The sequence below is a fragment of the Stenella coeruleoalba genome (assembly GCF_951394435.1).
Source record: "Stenella coeruleoalba genome assembly, chromosome: 1".
Classification (NCBI taxonomy): Eukaryota; Metazoa; Chordata; class Mammalia; order Artiodactyla; family Delphinidae; genus Stenella; species Stenella coeruleoalba.
Window position 1 is genome coordinate 171,151,242 of NC_137169.1, and position 22,466 is coordinate 171,173,707.

At 33.5% G+C, this 22,466-nt stretch overlaps 1 protein-coding gene across 6 annotated transcripts in view; it reads right to left on the reverse strand.

Annotated features, from left to right (window-relative positions):
* Nucleotides 1-22,466, reverse strand: part of ODR4 (odr-4 GPCR localization factor homolog) — a 64,362-nt gene that overhangs the window by 19,591 nt on the left and 22,305 nt on the right. For 2 of the 6 annotated variants that reach the window (XM_079925954.1, XM_079925953.1), the window contains exons 12-14: nt 17,074-17,259; nt 7,691-7,801; nt 4,075-6,486 (exon numbers count right to left, since the gene is read on the reverse strand). In XM_079925954.1, coding sequence (XP_079782080.1) covers nt 6,419-6,486; nt 7,691-7,801; nt 17,074-17,259 — 365 coding nt within the window. In that variant the 3' untranslated portion in view covers nt 4,075-6,418. Of the gene's footprint in view, nt 1-67; nt 174-2,530; nt 2,594-4,074; nt 6,487-7,690; nt 7,802-17,073; nt 17,260-22,466 lie in introns of those variants that run through there. The other 4 variants (XR_013829011.1, XR_013829008.1, XR_013829010.1 and 1 more) reach the window with 4 other exon arrangements.

The window sequence follows — 22,466 nt, forward strand, 5'->3', positions numbered from 1 at the left end:
TTGTTATGGAGCATTCACTGCATTGTACCTCCAATTTTCCCTCTTTTTGAACAACAGTGGCTCTTACCTGTCTTGCCATTGTATGCTGGATGAGTATGGAGGAGAAAACTTGGTTCTTTAGTTCATGCATCTTTAGATTGAGAGCAACTGCAGTAAAGGTTGCCCATGTGTACCTGAAACCAATTTAGATGACAAAATTATGAGCCTTGAGCCTGAATCTGATGACACAAGATGAGACTTTCAGGTGTCTGGGGAGGTGGTGAATGCATTTTCCACATGTCAGGAACATAAACTGCTATAACCCGGGGTATATTATGGTAACTAATTTCCAAAGATGGCTTCCATCAAGCCCTTTTCTTCTTGCATATGCATAACCATTGAGAGGTAAAGGTTCTTCTTCCCTGTCCCCTTTGATCTAGGCTGGTCCTGTAGATTAGTTTGACCAATAAAATATAGTGAAAATGATGTTCTGAGACTTCCAAGCCAGGGCTTCAAGAGAACCCACAGCCTCTACTTTTCTCTTCTTGGAACTCTCACACTTGGGATGCTACTTCTTGGCTCCCAGCCATCATGACAGGAAGAAGTCCAGCCACCATGATAGAAGAACCACAAGACACATGGAGAGAACTGAGGTGTGATAGCTGAGTTTCCAGCAAACAGCCAGCATCAACTGCCAACCATGTGAAAGAGTTGTCTTGGATGTTTCAAGCCCAATCAGGTTCCTAGAAAATTGTAGCTCTAGACAACACCATGTAGAGCAGAATCAGCCAACTGATTCCTGTCAACTCAGAATTATTAGAAAAATGAAATGGTTGTTGTTTCAATTAAGTTTGGGGGTATTTTTTTAGTAACAGACAACCAAACTAACACATACATAAATGTCATGAAGTAAATAAAATGATCAAGAAACTCATTTCAAAAAAGAAACAAATGGAACCTAATCAAACTTACAAGCTTTTGCACAGCAAAGGAAACCATTAAAAAAATGAAAAGACAACCTACAGAATGGGAGAAAATATTTGCAAATGATGCAACCGACAAGGGCTTAATCTCCAAAATATATAAACAGCTCATACAACTCAACAAAAAAACAAAAACCCAATCAAAAAATGGGCAGACCTTAATAGTCATTTCTCCGAAGAAGACATACAGATGGCCAGTAGGCACATGAAAAGATGCTCAATATCCCTAACTATTAGAGAAATGCACATCAAAACTACAATGAGGTACTACCTCACACTGACTAGAATGGCCATCATTAAAAATTCTACAAATGACAAATGCTGGAGAGACTGTGGGGAAAAGGGAACCCTCCTACAACGTTGGTGGGAATGTAAGTTGGTGCAGCCACTATGGAAAACAGTACGAAGTTCCTCAGAAAGCTAAAAATAGAGTTACCATATGATCCAGCAATCCCACTCCTGGGCATATACCTAGACAAAACAATAATTCAAAAAGACAGATGCACCCCTATGTTCAAAGCAGCACTAGTCACAATAGCTAAGACATGGAAGCAACCTAAATGTCCATCGACAGATGAATGGATGAAGAAGATGTGGTACATATATACAAAGGAATAATACTCAGCCATAAAAAGGAATGAAATAATATCACTTGCAGCAACATGCATGCAACTAGAGATTATCATACTAAGTGAAGTCAGTCAGAAAGAGAAAGACAAATACCACATGATATCACTTATATATGGAGTCTAAAATATGGCACAAATGAACCTATCTACAAAACAGAAGCAGACTCACAGATATAGAGAACAGATGTGGTTGCCAAGGGGCGGGGGAGAGAGAGGGATGGACTGGGAGTTTGGGGTTAGCAGATGCAAACTATTATATTTAGAATGGATAAACAAGGTTCTACTGTATAGCACAGGGAACTATATCCAATCTCCTGGGATAAACCATAATGGAAAAGAATATAAAAAAAAGAATGTATATATGTGTATAACTGAGTCACTCTGCTTTACAGCAGAAATTAGCACAGCACTGCAAATCAACTATACATTAAAAAAAAAAAAAAACTCATTTCAACTCAAGAACTAAAACATCACCGATACTATTTCATTTGTTCATTTGTTCCTTCTTGCCTTCCTATCCTGCCATCACTCTCACTCTGAAATCGTAAACATGAATTTTTACATGATCCTTTACTTAAAAAACAACAGAAGAGTTTACACAAATATATGTATTCCAACATAATATAGTTTAGATTTGCTTGTTTTTAATCTTTATAAAACTGCATGTAGGCTTCTAAGACTTGCTTTATTTAATCATCACTTTATTCTCAGGTCATTCTCACTGCCAAATAAAATTACAAAACCCACAATTTATTTTTTATATTCTCTTGTCAGCGAACATTTGGGTGGTTTCAAACAGGGCTGCCTTGAACATTCCCACACACGTACTCTTGTGCACAAATGCAAGAATTTCTCTAAGGTATGTATGTAGAAGTAGAATGGTTAGGTTTTAGAGTACACAGATGCTTAACCTTACAAGATAATGCCAAACAACCCCACCTTTAGATATCTTCTTGATGTACATCTTCTTCATTGGTATTGCATATTTCTTAATTTTTCAATCTGTCAGATGAAATATTATTCATTGTGGTCTTAATTAGTTGATCACTTGAAATTAAACATCTTTTCATGTGTTTCATGTGTTTAAGGGTACCTGGTTTCTGTCTTTTGCTCATTTTTTTACAGGACATTGATGAATAGAAGTAGTGATAATAGGTATCCTTGTCATGTTCCTGATTTTTAATGTATGCAACTCACCATGATGCATTATCCTTTTTTACATAATGTTGAATTCAGTTCATCAATACTGGTTTTGACTTTCAGATCTGCCTTAATAAGTGCTATTAGTCTGTAATTTTCTTTTCTCCTACCAAATGTGTCTGGTTCTAGTATCAATAAAAGTTATATAGGCCTCACAAAATGAGCTGAAGAGTATTCCCTCATTATATATTCTTTGGAAGAGTTTGTATAATATGTTGAAATAGTATGGTCGTTGAAAGAGTAAAACATCTGTAAACATGAGCTAGATGTTCTTTATCAAAAATTTTAAAAGTATTTTCTATTCAATACTATTAAGTCCATGTAGCTTGTGTATTTCTTCTTCAGCCAATTTAAGGAAATGGCACTTTTCTAGACCTTGGTCTATTTTGTCTGTTTTCATACATTAAGATGCTCCTGGTAGTCTCTTATCATTTTCATCTCTGCTGTGGGTTAGGACCCATTTTTCAATCTTTATATTGTTTACTTTAGCCCTGTTTTCTTCTTGTTCAAATATGCCAATTTGTTTTGTCATGAAAACAACTTTGACATTGTGATTCTATGTTTTCTAATTCATTGATTTCTTTCCTTTCCTCTGACTCCTTGCTTCTATACTGTGTTTATTCTGTTGTCCTTTTCCTAAGTTATACACTTAGCCTTTAATTTAAGCATTTAAAACCATTCCCCTCTAAGCGCTCTTTCTGCTGCATCACCCAATTTTTCCAAATGTAGTATTTATAATTAGGTACTAATTATGTTTTTTTTTTCATCTATGAAGTTTTTTTAAACTTGTAAAACCATGATTAAAAAAAATTAACCTAAGTTATTTCTTATTATTTAATACTAATTTTTTGAAATTTATTGTAACTTACTTCATGCCTAATACATGGTCAATTTTTGCTAATACACAATGCTTAAGAATATTCTGTTGATTATTCTAAATATGTTCATCGAATCAGCATTGTTAATTGCATTATTCAAAACTGTGTTTTCATTCATTTTTTGTCTAGTTGATTTATTAGTAATTGAGAGCTGTTAAAATCACCCACTGCTATTCAATTTGTTGGTTCAGCCCTAGAGTTTATACATTTTGAGGCCATTTTATAAAGCATATACAAATCTAAAATTGTATATATTCCTAATAAACTGATCCTTTTACCATTATTTAGTGGTCTTCACCATCTTTTATAATACTATAATAAAGTCTAATTTTGAGTTGATAGCACCAAAGCTACATAAGTTTTCTTTTGCTATTTGCCTAGTGCATTTTTTTATCCTTTAAAAAATCCCATGTCAGCCTATAGCTGATTTTTAAAAAACTGAATCAATGTTTTTAACTGGGTTTAGCCTATTCATAGTTATTTTAATTATTTGACTTGTTACTATTTATCTTACTAATTTTGTACTTCCCCCACCCCTAATTTCTTTCCCTTTTTTTTGTATTGAGGTATTGTCTTCTTATTCCATATTTTTAACTTTTTTCTTTGGAATGATTCATCCCATATCTATTATTTAGCAGTTACACTTGAAATTTTACTACACATATTTAACATAATTTCAAAGTTAAACAGTACCTTAACCCATTTTCTGAATAATAAAACACTTCAGAACACTTTAATTCTAATCACCCCCCCATCTTATAAGCTACTGTCCAGTTTTTCAATTATATCCTATTTTAAAAGTCCACATTAATGTTGCATAAAATGTTTATTTAGTTTTATTTAGTTACAATCTTGCTTCTTATAAACACTTCTTTCATTATGATTGTTTTATACAAACAACACTTTTGATTTACATGTTTTTCATTTATTTGCTTACTAGTTCTTCAATTTCAGATCATCCTTTTGGAATTATTTTCCTTCTTGAAGATAATCCTTTTGCAATTTCTTTAAAGAAGTTCCACTGACGGTAAGATCTGTTTTTCACTTGAATATGTATTTATTTCAGTTTTGCTTCATACAGATTCCAAGTTGACAACTGTTTTTCTCAGAATTTTGAAGGCACTATTCTACCACCTTTGGAGTACATTGTTGCTGTTGAGAAGCTTTCTGAAGTATGTCTTGCCTTCACTGATAATCTTTTTCCCCCTTTGATTGCTTTAAGAATCCTCTGTTTGGTATCTCACAGTTATACTACACTGGGTTTAGGCTTGGATTTTATCTATATATGCTTGGGATACACTGTGCTTCCTGAACTTATGAATTCGTGTTTTTCCAACAAATGTGGAAAATTCTGTTATCTCTTCAAATATTGCCACTCCTCCATCCTCTCTATTCTCTTCTGCTGGTACTTCTAGTATTCATAATTCTTCCTTCTATATCTCTTATCTTTTCCTTAATATTTATATTTTCTAACACCTTGTTTCTCCTGGCTGAACATTGGATAATTTCCTTATATCTAGCTTCCAGTTTATGTATTGTCTCTTCAGCTGAGTCTAATATGATATTCAACATGTCTAAGGGTTTTTCTTTTTTTAAATTGCAAGTAACATTTCTCATCAAGCAGTTCCACTTGTTTCTTTTTCAGATCAGTCTGTGGTTCCATCCTTCATGTATGTTGATGATAAGACCTTGGAAAATTGAGTCCAAAGTTTATATCTACAGGTTCTTTCTCAAGCTAGCTAGTTTCAACTTGCACCTGGTGATCTCCAGCCATGAATAATACTGCTTATCTTAATCTACGGGAATCTGGGGCCTATATCTTGTTTCTGCCAGAAACTATAGGGTATTACAAACTGAGGCCCACTTCAACTGTCCTGGATGGGACATCTCAGATTCAGATTTATCTCCTTGTTTCTGGTCTAAGGAAAACTGCATATGGCAGTGCTGCAATTGGTATTTGTCACCCAGGCAACCACTGTCAACCTTATGCTTAATATAGTTTTCACAATTTCCATATCAAAATGTGTTCCATTGTCAGGGAGAAAAAATAGAGGTGTAGTTCTTGGAGATTTCCCCTACTTTCTTTGAGCCTATTAATGTATTCAAAAGGAGACTGATTCAGGATCTAGCTGTTTTGCAGTACCTAATATATTACTGGAAGCAAAAGTCTTATTTAATATATTAGGTTATGATATACTAACCAGAGAAAGCTCATGATTTATGACAATCCTTGCTGATTCAAGAGGTCTGGAGAGGTTTCCTACCCCTCAAATGGAACTCAATCAGTATTTTGGAATCAGTATAGAAAGGTCCTAAACTATGAACTTATCCAATAAGTTTTTGCCCCACTTTGCAGAAATTTCTATTGTTCTATTACTAATATATTCAGTCAACCCTGACTATTCAAATTTCCAATGTCCTGACCTGTGGTTCAGGTCAACAGGACTAAAATCTATGAAAATAAACCATGATTTTGAACATTTTAAAAAACAGATAATAACGATTTGTTACATGCAACTTCCATCTAGATTCATAACTTTATTCTTGGAAGCCTGAGCCACCTATAATATAAGCAGGGCTAAACAAGGCAGCTGGTGATTTCATTTTAGTCAGAAACACACCTAATAGGCATTATGGCAGCAGATCTGACTGCTGTTGTCTTAGACGCAGATGGATTGTTTGCATCATTATTATTCATAATTGTTGGTCAGTGTTCTCTGGATGATCAGGAAGCTCTTTGTGCCTCACCCTAATCACTGAAGTAATGAAAGGAGATACCCGCAGCAAGGGCTGCAACTGCAAATGCTGCAATCACACCTAAAAGTAAAACAAACAAAAAACAAATGGAAATGGAATGAGCAAAAGAAAGGCTTAAGTGATCCTAGGCTTTGAAATGTCGGTAACTGATGGGCCTAAACAACAAGAACAACATACACACACAAATACATATACTTAAACACACACATATACAGGCATGAAAAGCCAGCAAAGTCTTAGAGGAAAATATAGCAATACGTTGAAAATTATATTTTACAAAGTTGGACTGGTAATCATATACTTCACCACCTTCGTTAACACCTTAAAATAAAAAATTATCTTTCTTATACATGAGTGCACTCACACACATCTAAGAGACAAACTAATACATACTTAAAAAGGCTTCTATAAATATTTATATTGACATTTTAGCTGTCTCATGCTACTTAGCTTAAACCAAAAAGACATCTCCAATGGGGAGGAGTCCTCAGTAATTACCATGCGAAGTCATTTATATAGCTATTGAAAACTACAGAAACTAAAATCTAAGAATTATTAAGCTTGGGTTGGTAACTTTTAATTTTTTTTCCTATTTTAAGTTAAAAAACAACAACAAAAAGAAAACTGACCAGAGTAGTCCAGACACACACACACACACACACACACACACTTAGGTACAAAGAATTTAGGTAATTAACTTAACTTATGAGTAACTGACATGAAAAATAACCAAAGTTTCTGGCTTCTCTCAGTCAGTCAAAAATCTTAATGCTTATAAAGCATTTCTCAAATTGGCATTCAACTAAACAACAGTCTACATGTTCTTTGATCAATAAGTCTGAAAAATGTTAAAGTAACTGCCACACTTCTTGGAGCCTTTAAAATACTAAAATACATCAGAATTTCCAGACTTGAATTTGACTTTTTTCATAGAGCACCTATCAAAATCTTCCACAATAGCAATCCTGGAACACCAGCTTGGAAAACACTGGCCCTACTATACTAATTGATTCCCAAAACTCAACATGTGTTTCTTCTAAAAACACCAAAACATTTAATAGGAAGTGTCATCTTTTAGGGCACTTGAGACAATGCTTTACTTATAAATCTTTCTATCTCTCAGGGCATACCACTTTCTATAATATTCAATAAATACTAGCTTAATCTAGCTCTTTTAAGAAATGAAATGAAAATAATTTTAAAGTAACAAGAAAACTCAAATCCAAAATACCATCTTTTCAATGTTATAGAAGAAATATAATACCTATGTTTTGCTGAATTTTCAACACTATTGTAGTTTTAATTGGCTGTTTTGGTGGTTCATCATCTGTGTTGTCCAATGAAGCTTCAGTATTCATAGAGGAACTTACACAGGCTGCAAGAGGATAATAAAAATAAATCCTAAATAAAATAAGAATAATTACTGCTTAAAAATGAGTTTTAAAGAACATTATAAAAAACATACAGTGAACTCCATTTTCCTTCAACTTGACTTTTTTTTTTTTTTCAACTTGACTTTTTAAACTTGCTCTTTATCAAATGCAGGCGAATTAAATTTCATGGACTATATATCAAACTGATGTACTTTAAAAAATTCTTTATGGGGACTTCCCTGGTAGCGCAGTGGTTAAGAATCCACCTGACAATGCAGAGGACATGGGTTCGAGCCCCGGGCCAGGAAGATCCCACATGCCGCACAGCAACTAGCCCTGTGTGCCACAACTACTGAGCCTGCACTCTAGAGCCCGCGAGCCACAACTACTGAGCCCACGTGCCACAACTACTGAGGCACGCGCAGCTAGAGCCTGTGCTCTGCAACAAGAGAAGCCACCGTAATGAGAAGCCTGCGCACCACAACGAAGAATAGCCCCCACTCTCCACAACTAGAGAAAGCCTGAGCCCAGCAACGAAGACCAAATGTAGCCAAAAATAAATAAAATTTTAAAAAAAGAAAAGAGCGATTCAATTCAATGACCTCAGCTTCTATCTTAAAAAAAAATACTTTATGTACTTTTATGACTGATCAAAACCAAGGAGCCACAGAGCCAGTTCTGAATGACTCCCACAAATTATAATCTGATTACTATATGGTAGTGGAGATAAATGATACCAAAAATCAAACTAGATAGGAAAGGGTAAATTTTGCTCTTAATTGGGATTAATTTATAATATTCTTATTGATGGTTTTGGCAATTAATAATTTTAAGTAATCAGTAATAATAAAAGTAGGGATCAGCAAACTGTAGCCATGGGCCAAAGTGCAGCCCATGGGCCAGACCTTACATGCTCTGCAAAGCCTAAAATATTTACTATTTAGCCCTATACAGAAAAAGTTTGCTGACTCTTGATCTAACCTGAATTACATAAGCAAATTGGGACCATAAGTTTGACCTTAAAACAATTCAATGTTAAGCAAAGTAAGTACATTATCTCATTTATAGTTGGAAAATAAAACCTGGGACATTAAGTGCGTATTTGAGGGTCATAGGCAACAGAATGAGGATTCAAATACAAGTTCTCTTTCTACTTCATTATGGTAACAATAATTTGCTTAGGTTAGCCAAGCTGAATTTATTTAACACTGACTAAAAGTGTCTAAACTGAAAACATCCTTAGGGATCACACAGACCAATGGTTTTCTTTTTTTAAACTAGTGCTAGAAAATCTGACAGAAAATCCCAGTATGTAAAACAGATGAAAGCAGAATTACTCTGGTTGAAGCAGGGATGAAGGACTCCTGGAGTCATACTCCCTCCTTCCCTAAGAGGTGACAGCAGAGTGCTGTTCTATAGAACTCAAGGGAACTATGTTTGAAAACAACTGCAGTTGATACTTAAACAACATGGGTTTGAACTGCATGGATCCACTTACTCATACGCAAATTTTTTTCCACTAAATACATACTATATGATCCATGGTTGGTTGAATCCATGGATGGGGAACTGCCCATATGGATAGCCAACTGAAGCTGTATGTGGATTTTCAACTGCGTGAGGGTCAGTGCCCCTAACCCCCATGTTGTTCAAGGGTTAACTGAACTTCATGTTGATCCCTTTATTTACAAAGAAGAGAAGAGAACCCCAGAGTGACACAGTAAATACTACTGTTTAAATTCAAAGTAAAATAGCTTATTGCTTGGATTTAAAATATCTTTTATAGACATCTTTGTATACCAACATACTGGCACATGCAGATGTGCTCACAAGGATGACACATAACTTACTGAAATAACTAACTGTGGTACCAAAATGGATGAAAAAAAATTTGCCTGCTTCTCATCAATTTCCCATGAAGTTTGCCATTTTGAGAAATAATCCTTAGTAGTCACCTCATTAGAATCAAGGTAAAACTGTTCTTTTTTTCCCTCTTTGAGCATATGACTAAAGTACTTTAAAAACAAACACAAAACGTTCTTCTCTTTTGTTCTACTCCCATATCAAACTAGTCACAAAGGCCAACAAATTCTCATGAACTGTCTCCAGAATTATTCAGTCTTCCATATTTCTACAGCATCCAGTTTTCTCGGGGGCTGTAACACTTTACTTCTAGAATACATTAGCCCACCAGCTTAAAATTTCCCCTAACTTCATCCATATGTCTAAAAGTTGAATGGAGAGTACAATTTTATTCATTTTAAAAACATACACTCACACACACACAGAACTTCGGCTTTTTCTTTTAGCAAATATCACTGCTAAAAAGCTTTTTCTTTGGGCCACTAAAATCCTTATCTCAGATAAAAACAAAAATAATGGATGAAGCATGAATTATACCTATTTGCTACAGGAAATTTTTTACTTTTTTACTTGAGTACCTATAGATAAAGAGCACAAAAATGGTTTTATTTGTCATGTCATATTACTCACACATTTAATACTAATTTGTTATTTGTGAAGAACTGCATGTTCTAAGAGGTCAAGTCCTCTGTATAAACAATTTACTTCTATTAAAAAAAGACATTCCATTGCTCTGCTATTTCCATTTTAAAATCTGTCATTCAGGGGGCTTCCCTGGTGGCGCAGTGGTTGAGAGTCTGCCTGCCAATGCAGGGGACACGGGTTCGAGCCCTAGTCTGGGAGGATCCCACATGCCGCGGAGCAACTGGGCCCGTGAGCCACAACTGCTGAGCCTGCGCGTCTGGAGCCTGTGCTCCGCAACGAGAGAGGCCGCGACAGTGAGAGGTCTGCACATTGCGATGAAGAGAGGCCCCTGCTCGCCGCAACTAGAGAAAGCCCTCGCACAGAAACGAAGACCCAACACAGCCAAAAATAAATAAATAAATAAATAAATAAATAAAATCTGTCATTCAAAATCATATTGATTTGATACAAAGCTGAGACAATTTTACTGAAGCAGAGCATTTTTCAAGGATGAATAAATCCTTACCATAACAATTTGTTTGTCTGTTTTTGGTGGGGCCATGAAGAACTTAATTCAAACCTCAGATACTGTCATTTTTACCAATACCGTAACGTCATCTGAACTTTAAATGCAAAGGACATGTGATTCAATAGGAAATTAGATCTTAACCATTCCTTAAAACCAGGTAATTTTAACTGCAGACAAATCTCAAATTATTCATGTAAGAAAGCAACCTTTCTTAAACAACTGTCAACAAAGGAGAAGACAAGGGCCAAGATGAATGCATGTTAAATTGTATATATATTCAATTTCATTCCAAGCTGCTGATAGGTAGGACTATTTAGAAGCTTAAAATGAAATGCTAGCACTTGAACTCCTTAGTTAGGTGTCATCTTCCAGATCCCTAAATCCTAAGTTAATGAGGTTTCACTAGTCAGTGATTTAGCCATTAAAATACATTTTCAGCATTACTTTTTTTCCTTTATAATTATCAATGTTTAACCAAGCAATGAAAATTAAGTTCACCTCTGATATCAAGACAGAATTGGCAAAGATGGGTTTCACCAGATTTTAAATGGGTGTCTCCAAATTTGCTGAAACTGTACATAAAGTACATCTGAATTATTAAGTTAATATCTACCAGGAGATGACTAATACATTTAAGAAATTTTAAAGCCACAGTTATCCCTCACCTTAAGTGAGTCATTTTGACAAACAAATTGTTCTTCATTCCTTAAATCATTTTAAAGTATGTTATTTTAAAATACTTACTTGGCAAAACACGTATTTTAAACATAGCAACTACATTACAGAACAAAAATAATTAAATAATCAAGCAAATAGTAACATCAAATACTTGGAAAATAAAGCTTGATACTTATAACAAGTTTAACAATCCTAAATGTACAGTAATTGATTTCAAGTTTGAATTTGAACATTTGAACTCCACTTTCATTGTTTATTTTACCTGGAAACCCTAATTTCAAATAATTAGGAAAATCTATACACACTATATAGCATTATTCTTATACGTTAATGTTTTTCATTATAATTCAGAAGGTCCATTATTTAAAAGTTTTATAATAATTCTAGTAAATATCACCTTACATTTATATATCTCTTTCTGTTTAGAAAGTTATTTTCTCTAACATTTTTACTAAATTCTAGTACCAACACCAAAAGAATTTGGGGTTCAGAAAGGACTTGTTCAAGGTTACACAGCTGTAAGTGGAAGACCTGGACTCAGCTAAAACATCTTGGTAAAATTATGCATCTAATATTTTTGAATAAATTAATAAATGAAAGAATAAATGAAAAGGTGAACATAATTCTAAACCAACTGAATGTATATGTAAAAGCACTTAATTTTTCTATTAAAATGTTTATGCTTTTACCCTATCCCATAATTTGGAATGTGTTATTTTGCTACTAAATAACTATATCATTCCTTCTAATTCAATAAATACTTGATGAAGCAAAAATAATATAATTCTAGACAAGTCCTATTCTTGGCCACAATAAATCTGATGCCAATGTTCAATTCCTAAACAGCTTAGGGTTACTTTTACTGTATTCATCCTTGAAAATGAACTCAAATGTTACCTGGGGCTTCCCTGGTGGCGCAGTGGTTGGGAGTCCGCCTGTCAATGCAGGGGACACGGGTTCGAGCCCTGGTCTGGGAGGATCCCACATGCCGCGGAGCAACTAAGCCCGTGTGCCACGGCTACTGAGCCTGCGCTCTGGAGCCTGCGTGCCACAACTACTGAAGCCTGTGCGCCTAGAGCCCGTGCTCCGCAACAAGAGAAGCCACCGCCATAAGAAGCCTGCGCACCACGACGAAGAGTAGCCCCACTCGCTGCAACCAGAGAAAGCCAGTGCGCAGCAACGAAGACCCAATGCAGCCAAAAATAAATAAATAAATTTATAAAAAAAAAAAAATGTTACCTGCTCTGAATCACTTACAGGGATAATGCCTGTGCTAAATATTCTGATAATTCTCTGTTCATTCCCGTATTATTGAACTAACCTCTAGTTAAAGTGAAATGTAACAGTAATAATAAAGAAAGAAAAAATGGAAAGAATTTACTAAAATTTGAAAATACTAATGTCAAACCTTTCTTACTATAGATTACAGGTTATTGCTAACCTACCATCAAAATATTTTTTCTGAATGAATTATTAGCCAAATCACTAGAGACCCTAAAATTATGATCATTAATCTTGATGTTCTTGAGTTCTTAGTTACTCTTTGGACCTTACTACATGCCCTGCAATAATTAATAATGCATACAATTCTATCTTCCAAGTCAGATTATAGGCTTCTTGAGGAAAGGAATCTGGCCATTGATTTGTCATCTAAAACACTACCTTGAACAGAGCAAATGCTTAATAAACATCTAACAAATAGACATACTAAATGCTGTAAACTAGAATTAATATTTACGGGGCAACAATTAGTGTTACATGTTGTCATATATTTTTAATGTTCTATATCCCTTAAAACGTTCTGAACTATTGAGCCATAGAGCTATGACCATTATATCCTTTTAAAATCTTCATCATGTTCAGTGTAGTGCACTACACAAACCTTAAAAACCTTATATCTTGCTTGGCATAAGCTTACAATTTTCCAAGCATAAAATAAGTATTAAAAAAAGCTGTGCTATAGTTTCCTAAAAATGACCAATTCAGTATATGTCAGTCAGTTAGGAACAAATATTTATGAATACCTATCATGTTTTAGGCATGGAACTCAGATAGAGAAATAAATACTCTTGAGAAATTTGCAGTCTAATATGAAAAATTAATATTAAACATGCAACTGATGAGTTCAATAATTACAAGAATGGAAACTAATGCAAAAAAGCAGCAAAAAACTATGATTAAGTATAATGGAGGCACCCACCTAGTCTGAGCACATAAAATTATCTACCCAGGTTAAAAAAAAATTCCATTTAGCTCCTTGAAGACAGAATCAGTATCTTATTGAATTTTGGTTCCCAAACCCTAGGACTGACAAAATCAATAATTTGTTCAGTCAACAGATATTTACTGAGTACCTACAATGTGTTAAGGCTAGGTTCTTAGGAAAGTGCTAGAAATGACAGCAGTGAGCAAGAAAGGAAAAGTTCCTTTCCTTGTGAACCTTATGGAAAAATCAATAAATGTTTGCTGAAATGCAATATAAAATTGTTTCATATGGGTTTTAATTTATTAGGTTTTAGTTTTATTTGTGGGAGGTTGTCAAGCAAGGCTGCCATAGTTGCCTCCTTAAGAATGTATTACAGTGGTGAAAGCTACTTGGATTTTTATTTTAATCTGTTTTAGCAATTTAAACAATGGATATTAATCTGTTATTGAGATTAATAACTGTAACTATTTTTAAAGTATTACTTATAAAGTATTGAATAAAATACAAACTAGTCTATAAATGCTTATGTTTAAAATATGACACAAAATTAAACAAGATAAAAATATTTCAGACAGATGGTAGTCTTAAAAAAATCTAAATGAAATCTCTCTCTTCCTATTCTTTTATATCTGATTTTTAAAGTAAGTTGTGAATGGGGCAAGTTTTGCATACAGTGCTTCCCTTAGTCATACTTAATTCAGCAATGTAATATGCACTAAAAGTGTGACAAATAATTCAAAAGAATATGAAAACTACATATGATAACAGATCCAAGCTTCTAGCCAACAAGTGAGAAATTACACTGACATAAGATGAAATTAAATGAGGATGATGTAACATCATTTATTTAAGTTAAAAAAATTGTTTTAAATGATGGAATTAAGAGGGCTAGACTAAAATAAGTACCTAGATCATGGAAAGTAATAACCCTATAGTCTGTCCTGGTTAAGTGTCACAGAAAGGCAGTAAAACAAAACTGTCGGAAAAAAAGCAGACTCTAAAACCAAACTGCCTATGTTTAAATTCCAGCTCCACCATTTATTAGCTATGTAACCCTGAAAAAATTACTTGACCTTTCTGAGCCTCAATTCTCTTATTGGGAAAACTGAGCTAACAATAGTATAATAATCATTATAGGGTTCTTATAAGGACTAAATGATTTAGCATCTGTAAGGCTCTTAAAACGGTGCCTGGCACATAGCAGGTTCTATAAAAACAATAGCTAATATTATTGGAGTATTAGGTTCAATTCAGGGTAACATATCTCAAGAAAGGCAAGCCAGACTATACTGATATTTTAAAAAGCAGTTTTTAATCCTTCTTAGGTCACCAACCCTTTGAAAGCTATAGATCTTTCCCCCAGGAAAACATTATACAATTATGTTCAAGCGGTTTAGGGATCTCCTGATAGCCAACTATGACCCCAAAATTTTGGACACCACAGGTTAAAAATGTCTAATCTAAAGAAAGGTAAATAAGGTGGTAAGGAAAAATGAGGTCTAGAAACTGTAATAATGAGAACAGTTAAAGGTATATGGGAGTATTTGGCTTTGAAATATTTAGAACATGACAACTGCCCTCAATTTAAACTTAAAGCAAGGCCTCAATAAAGAAGCAGTACAGTCGACACTTGAACAACATGGGTTTGAAATGCACAGGTCTACTTATACTTGGATTTTTTTCAATAAATACATACTACAGTACTACACAATCCACAGTTGGCTGAATCTGTGGATGCAGAACTGCAGATATGGAGGGCCAACTGCAAAATTATACATGAATTTTCGACCACATGGAAGTCAGTACCCCTAGCTCCTGTACTGTTCAAGTGTCAACCGTACTCATGTTTAATTGCTCCAGATTACTGAAAAAGTAGAGGTTTCAGGAAGGCAGACTGGAATTCAGAATAAGGAAGAAAAAAGTCTAAATACCCATAGATTTCAGTATTATATGAAAGAGGATGAACCAGGTCAACTCTAATGATCCCATGTAAAACTAATTCAAGTTATCAACAATAGAGTTGGTCAAGAACTACTGTTAGGCACTAGTGACAGAAGTAAGCAAAAGCAAACAAAAATCTCTGCCCTCATGACTCTAAGATTAGTTGGAAGAAACAGCGTAGTCGCTAATCTGGAAAAACATATTTCACAAAGTAGCAAACATTTCTACCAGTCTACTCCAAAATCTATCCCTTAGAGAATATTCTATAGCTATACTTTTAAAAATATTAGTTTTCAGAGGACTGAAACATAGCTGCAGCTTTAACATCTTTTACTGAGCAATTTAGAGGGTTTTTTTTTTTCCCCTTTAAAACAAACTTACTATTCCACATGATTAATATGAACTTGGAGTTGTTGAAAAAACAAGCCTGGTGATCTCCAACTAACCTGAGGCTTTACTGATAGATTTGAATTCACCAACCAAATACTTACTTGATTCACCATAGAAACAACAGGACTCAATCACTCTACTCTTGTGGGGAATGGGAATTAGTTAAGCAATAGAAGAATAACTAAGAAATCAGAATTAGAAAAAGCACTTAAAAATGGTTATATTCAAATTTCATAAACATTTATATTCAGAAGTAACCTAAAGACTTTCTACTATGATATCAGAAATTTCAAGACTGATAAATGTCTAGATACTCAAGTATTTATGGATACTTGCAAATAACTACTTTTACCACATATTTTTAAAATGTTTCAGGAAGACTGTCAAACACATTTATTTATAGACACGTTTTCATATCCTACTCTCACTAGAAACAAAAACAAAGCAAAGCAAAGCAAAACAAAAAAAAACCTTTTAAAATGTAAGATGAAATATGAAAGTAATGGTTAGGGGAAGAATATGTGTACTCAATTACATAGTATGGCAAATCTATGCTCTGTAAAAATAATCTTGATCTAATTTTTGGAACTGCCCATTTTAGCTTAGTATCCCAATTATATGAAGGGGACAGGAAAATAACAGCAAATCGTATGGAGATGTTTAATAAAGTGTTTAAAAAAACTTCTGTAACCTGATGCTTAACCAAATAATTAAAATAACAGATTTTGAGAAAACTTCTCTTATAATAAAAGAAATCCCTTAAAGCTATATATTTCTACCTGTTTAAGACTGAACTTGTTTTATGAAGATCTACTTGCTAGACTTGGAAAAATCTAAAGTATCTTAAATTTTGGTACAATTTTCCAGGAAAACACTGCATGTTTATATACTGTGTAGAAAAACAGACACATTTTTAAATGTCTCAAAAGTATCAAAGAGAACTAGCTTTAAGGAAATCTAAAGACATCATACTTAAACTAGATGTCCCATAGGGAACCTCAGCTATAGTCTACTCTGGTTCTTAAATAACCTCATATAATTACCTGTGTTTATTTCCTCTGCAATTTCCAAATCTTCTATTTGAATCATATGATCTAACATCTCTATAAAATGGTCTCTAATTTCTTCAGCTGACTCATCACCAAATTTATAATCACATAACATTACAGTGGATCCCGGAATGGGGACAAAAACTCGGTGAGGGAGGATGTGGAACTCTTTTTCAGAATCTAAAAGGAGAAGAAACAATATCAGTATTTAGACAGGTCTGTCACTGGTATCAGTGATAAATATTGTGTAAGTACATGAAAGCATATGCCAAAAGAAATAAAACCTTAAAAGGTCTTTTCATTTTCTAATTGATCTCGCACAAAATTGCTTACTGAATTCTTTAACTCAATACCTAAGGCCTCTGCAAGGGACATAAATGATACTCCCATGAAATATAAACTCACCACTGCCTTCAATGTGAAGACATTGTTGATTATACATTCTTATATTATCCACTGTCCTATGAAGGAATACCTAGGAGATAATTTTGTCTCAGAAGTTGTTTTTCTTTGTTTTAACCTTACAAGTACTGAATTTTCTAAACAATTTTTCCCTTTTTCATGCAAGCTTATAGAGCCAAATTAGCGGCTCACCTACATCAAGTGTATAGGTTGTGATAGCATTCATTTCTGTACTAATCTCACCACTGACTTCATCTTACATGATGTAGCCCCCTAATCAAGCATGTGTAGGACATTAAGATACACATTTTCTGTACTAATCTCACCATCAACTCCATCTTGCTTTCTTTTTCATTTTCCCTTTGCCTCGTTCTCATTATTAATACCTACACTTTACCTTCTTCACTTGTAATGCCTTTTTGTAAATAGCCTTAAATCATTTTTAGAAAAAATAATCTGGACCTAAGTAAACAATGAATATTTCATTCTTCTTTCAACACACACATTTCGCTCAATTTCTAACATAAACACATAATTATTGTTTGGCTCAAAACCATAACTCTGATGAAGTATCAACAAAGATAGAGATTTTGTGTAAAGAATGACTTTTTTCAGCAATGGATATGATTTAAAAAGCTGCCAATGTACAGACCAAGTAGAAAACCAGGGCTCACTTTAACAGTAACCTACCTTTCCTCATCAAGAAGCAAGTGGTAGCTTTATATAACTGCAAACAGATGACAATGAAGAATGCCTTAAGTGTCATAGGAAATGCCATGACTTAAATATGTGTTCCTGCCAGATTCTGCTTAATATATTGTTTTCAAATGAGAACTGGGAGAATTTTACTCTTTGACCAGACTGCCTCCTAGCTGTAAAATTATATTACTGCAATTTGTCTTATAGCATGTAAACTGTCCACACATTGATATTAGGAATATAGTATTTTATTTTGGGCCATAGTTTCTTAAAACAGGTTAAGTTCAAAACTTTCAAAGGTGGCCTAAGTGTAATTGGCATGCAAAATTTTAAAACAATTTCAAACTGCATTAATTCTAGGTTTGCCTGAAAAAGAGACAAATATGCTTGCTTATAAAATCAAATGTTAAAGAATTGGTTGCAATGAACTTGTATTACTCATTTAAAAAAAGCGCTTACAATTTTCAAGTTAAAGTTAAATTAAACATTTATTATCTAAATAAGACCAAGTTTTCTAGCTGGTCTGAGGTTTAAAATGGGAGAGGAAAGCTTTAAAAAAAACATACATCTTAAAAAGTACTCAAAAAAAGAATCCTTTAGGCGAATTCCCATAGCAGAGTATTTTGTTCAAAATTATTTAAATAAGTTCAAAACAGAGAAAAAAATTTAAAGTTAAGCCAATATGATAAGAATTGAGATTTTGCTGGTTAAGTATAGAATCCTAACTCATACTGGAATATTACAGAAAATTTTGTAGAATAGGCAATATCTGAGCTGACTCTTAGAAGATAAACAGACATTTGCATGAAGGGATGAGAAGCGCGATCCAGAGAGTGGAACCATGACTACAGGCAAAGAGGAATATAAATGTTCTGAGAGGATAGGCAGTATGGATGGATGTGGATGTAGGGATGGAAGAAGGTAAGAGATTTCATAATTGATGACCTCAGTTTTCACAATGAGTATGTCATCTACTGAGAGTAAGTTGGGCAGGACTGAATGCAGGCTGATAGAGAATAATGAAGAAAGTCTGGAATACTTCTTAAGGGAAAGAAAAGGGGAAGACCAGAATAAGTAAAAGGACTGACTGGAGTTCATATTTTATTTATTATTATTATTTTTTTACTGTCACCTGAAGTATTAAGTTCTTTCATCTGGATAGCCAGAATTTAAAAACTATGTTTACTTTAAAGATTAAGAATGTAATGTTAGTATGCCCTTTGCAGACTTCCTTATGCATGCAAAAAATATTCTAGTTCAGGTTAATTTCATGGCATGCATTCTAGATTTTACCATATTACAAACCTACAAGATTTTACCAGTATATAAGAAGCATAAGCAAAACAAATATCGTATATTAACACATACACGTGGAACCTAGAAAAATGGTACAGACGAACCAGTTTGCAGGGCAGAAATTGAGACACAGATGTAGAGAACGAACGTATGGACACCAAGGGGGGAAAATGGTGGGGGAGGGGTGGTGGTGGTGGCATGAATTGGGAGATTGGGATTGACATATACACATTAATATGTACAAAATCGATAACTAATAAGGACCTGTTGTATAAAAAAATAAATAAATAAAATTCAAAAAAAAATAATATTGTGCTAGCTATTCTAGGTCTTGTGCCCGTTCATACAAACTTTAGAATCAGTTAGTTGATATCCATAAAATAACTTGCTGAGATTTCAATAGGAATTTCATTGAATCTATAGATCAAGTAGGAAAGAACTGACATCTTAACTATATTGGGTCTTTCAATCCATGAACAAGAAATATCTATCCATTCATTTAGATCTTTGATTTCTTACATCAGAGTTTTATAGTTTTCCATACACAGTTTCTATGTATATTTATTATATTTATACATAAGTTTCATTTTCGGGGTCCTTTTGTATTGTATATGTTATTTTTTCATTGCAAATTCCAATTGTTCATTTACATATATAGGAAAACACTGACCTTTGTATATTACCTTGTACGCTGTGATCTTGCTAGGTCACTTATTAAAGAGTTTTTTGTATATTTCTTGTGACTTTTCTAGATAGACAATCACGTTACCTGAAAAGTTTTATTTTTTCCTTCCCTATCTGTATATATTTTGTTTCCTTATTGCACTACCCAGGACTTCCAATAAAATGATGAACAGGGAATTAAAAAAAAAATGTCCTGCTGGGATTTTGATCTGCATTATGTTGAATCTATAGATCAATTTGGAAAAAGTTGACATCTTAATAACATTGAGTCTTCCAATCCATGAGCATGGCATCTTTCTCTAATTATTAGGTCTTTTCTAATTTGTCTTGACAGTGTTTTATAGTTTTCAGTACATAGATCTTATATATATTTTGTTAGCTTTATCTCTAAGTATTTTATGGTTATTTGAATGCTATTATAAATGGTATTTAATTTTTAAAAATTTTACAGTTTTTTCTTACTATAGAGAAATATAATTGAGTTATGTATATTGACCTTGTATTCTGGGACCTTGGTAAATTCACTTATTAGTTCTAGTAGTTTTATTTTTAAAGATTCTTTTGGATTTTGTGTGTACACAATCATGTCACCTGAGAATAAAGACAGTCATTTCTTCCTTTAAAAAAAAAAAAAGAAAAGAAAAAAGAAAGATAAGCTAAGTAAAATGAGGACTAAATTTAAGATCTAACAATTGGGTGTATATATACTCAACTTCAAAATTTACATGTTCATATTATTATACTTGCAATATATTTTTAATCTTGCTATCTTAAGATCTACTAACATGTTGCTGGAATAATTATCCTCTTACTACAGTTCAAAAAATGTATACTTACACTTGGTTCATTTTTGAAATATAAGGCTACATTCCACAAAACCTGAAGTTAAGAAAGTTTAAATACAACCATTGTTAAGTAATTCTCTTCCTTCAGTACCTCCAACTTAATAGTAACTACTACTTGATGAGGGCTTGGCCTACCAACCTGTATTAGGGACTTTAAAAACATCATCTTCTTTCATCTCACAGGCTCGAAAAATAGCTACTATAATCCCTGTTTTTCACATAAGACAGTGGATGCTTAGACAGGCTAAATTATTCACCTGAAGTCACTCCAGTAGTGTTAGAGTAGACACAGAACCCAAGAACTTCAGTCTTTGCTCTTTCCACCAAACTACACTGCCTATTCTCTCTTCCCACAAGCTCAAAGGCCACTCAATTATCAGTGAAAATATTTTTTCATTTTGTAAAAATGTAACATTAGATGATAACATTAACTTCTAATATATCAAATTTAACATATAAACAACTGTTATTAGAAGTAATTAATTTTACTGATTGGACGTCAGTAAAAATTTCAAAATACTAATTCACTAAATAGAATACTAGAGCAGTCATTTGATACCCTTTTTATGAAGCATTTGTAATGAAAAGGAATATTTAACTAATGTGTGTGATAAGGTAGATCTTTGGCATTATTGGTGGATATATCCCCATGTCCCAGAAAATCCTAAAATTCACAGTTCAGTTGTAACACATACTGTTACTCAGAAAGTGAAGTAGTGTTTAATACCATGAGAGTTATCACACACAAAGTCAAGCAGCAAAAACAAAGCCACAGAGATGACACTGCTAGACTAACTGGGTGGCTAAGTGACCAGGTTTTACATACTTCACAAAACAAAACTCTCAATCCAATTGCTACAATTTGATTGCAATCTGAATCAAATTCATGTCTCAGCAAAACTATACATTATTAGTGGATGGGTTATTCCACTAATAATAACTTCAGGGTTATTTGTGAAGTACATGAAGGACAGATGTTAAACCTGGAAATTCCAGGTATCTATCATACTAGGAATAGACAAAAGATTATAATCAGTCCACCAAACCTGATATATGGGCTATTATAACTAAAAGAAGTTAGTTAGCACAGGAGCTATGTTTTTCTCCTATAAAAATAAACATATTCCCTTAACAAGCTAATAACGTATGTTTCAATTATGTACATATTCAACCGTGAATTGCAAATCCACCTGAATAGTAGAAAGGCAGATAAATGTGTAGCTTCAAAAAGCATACTCAATATTATATTTTCTTTTTGAGTAAAACTAAATTTTTCTAATACAAATTACTGAAAAGGTATAAACTGTTCATGTTTCTCAAAAGATGGAATAGTTATAAAAGGTTAAGACACCATGACCCAGCCTTTTTAAAATCTAGTAAAGTCTGTTAGAGAATAGATGAGAAGTATATAAACTAGTACACACACACAAAAAATAAATTGGAAAGAAAAAGAAAGATCAA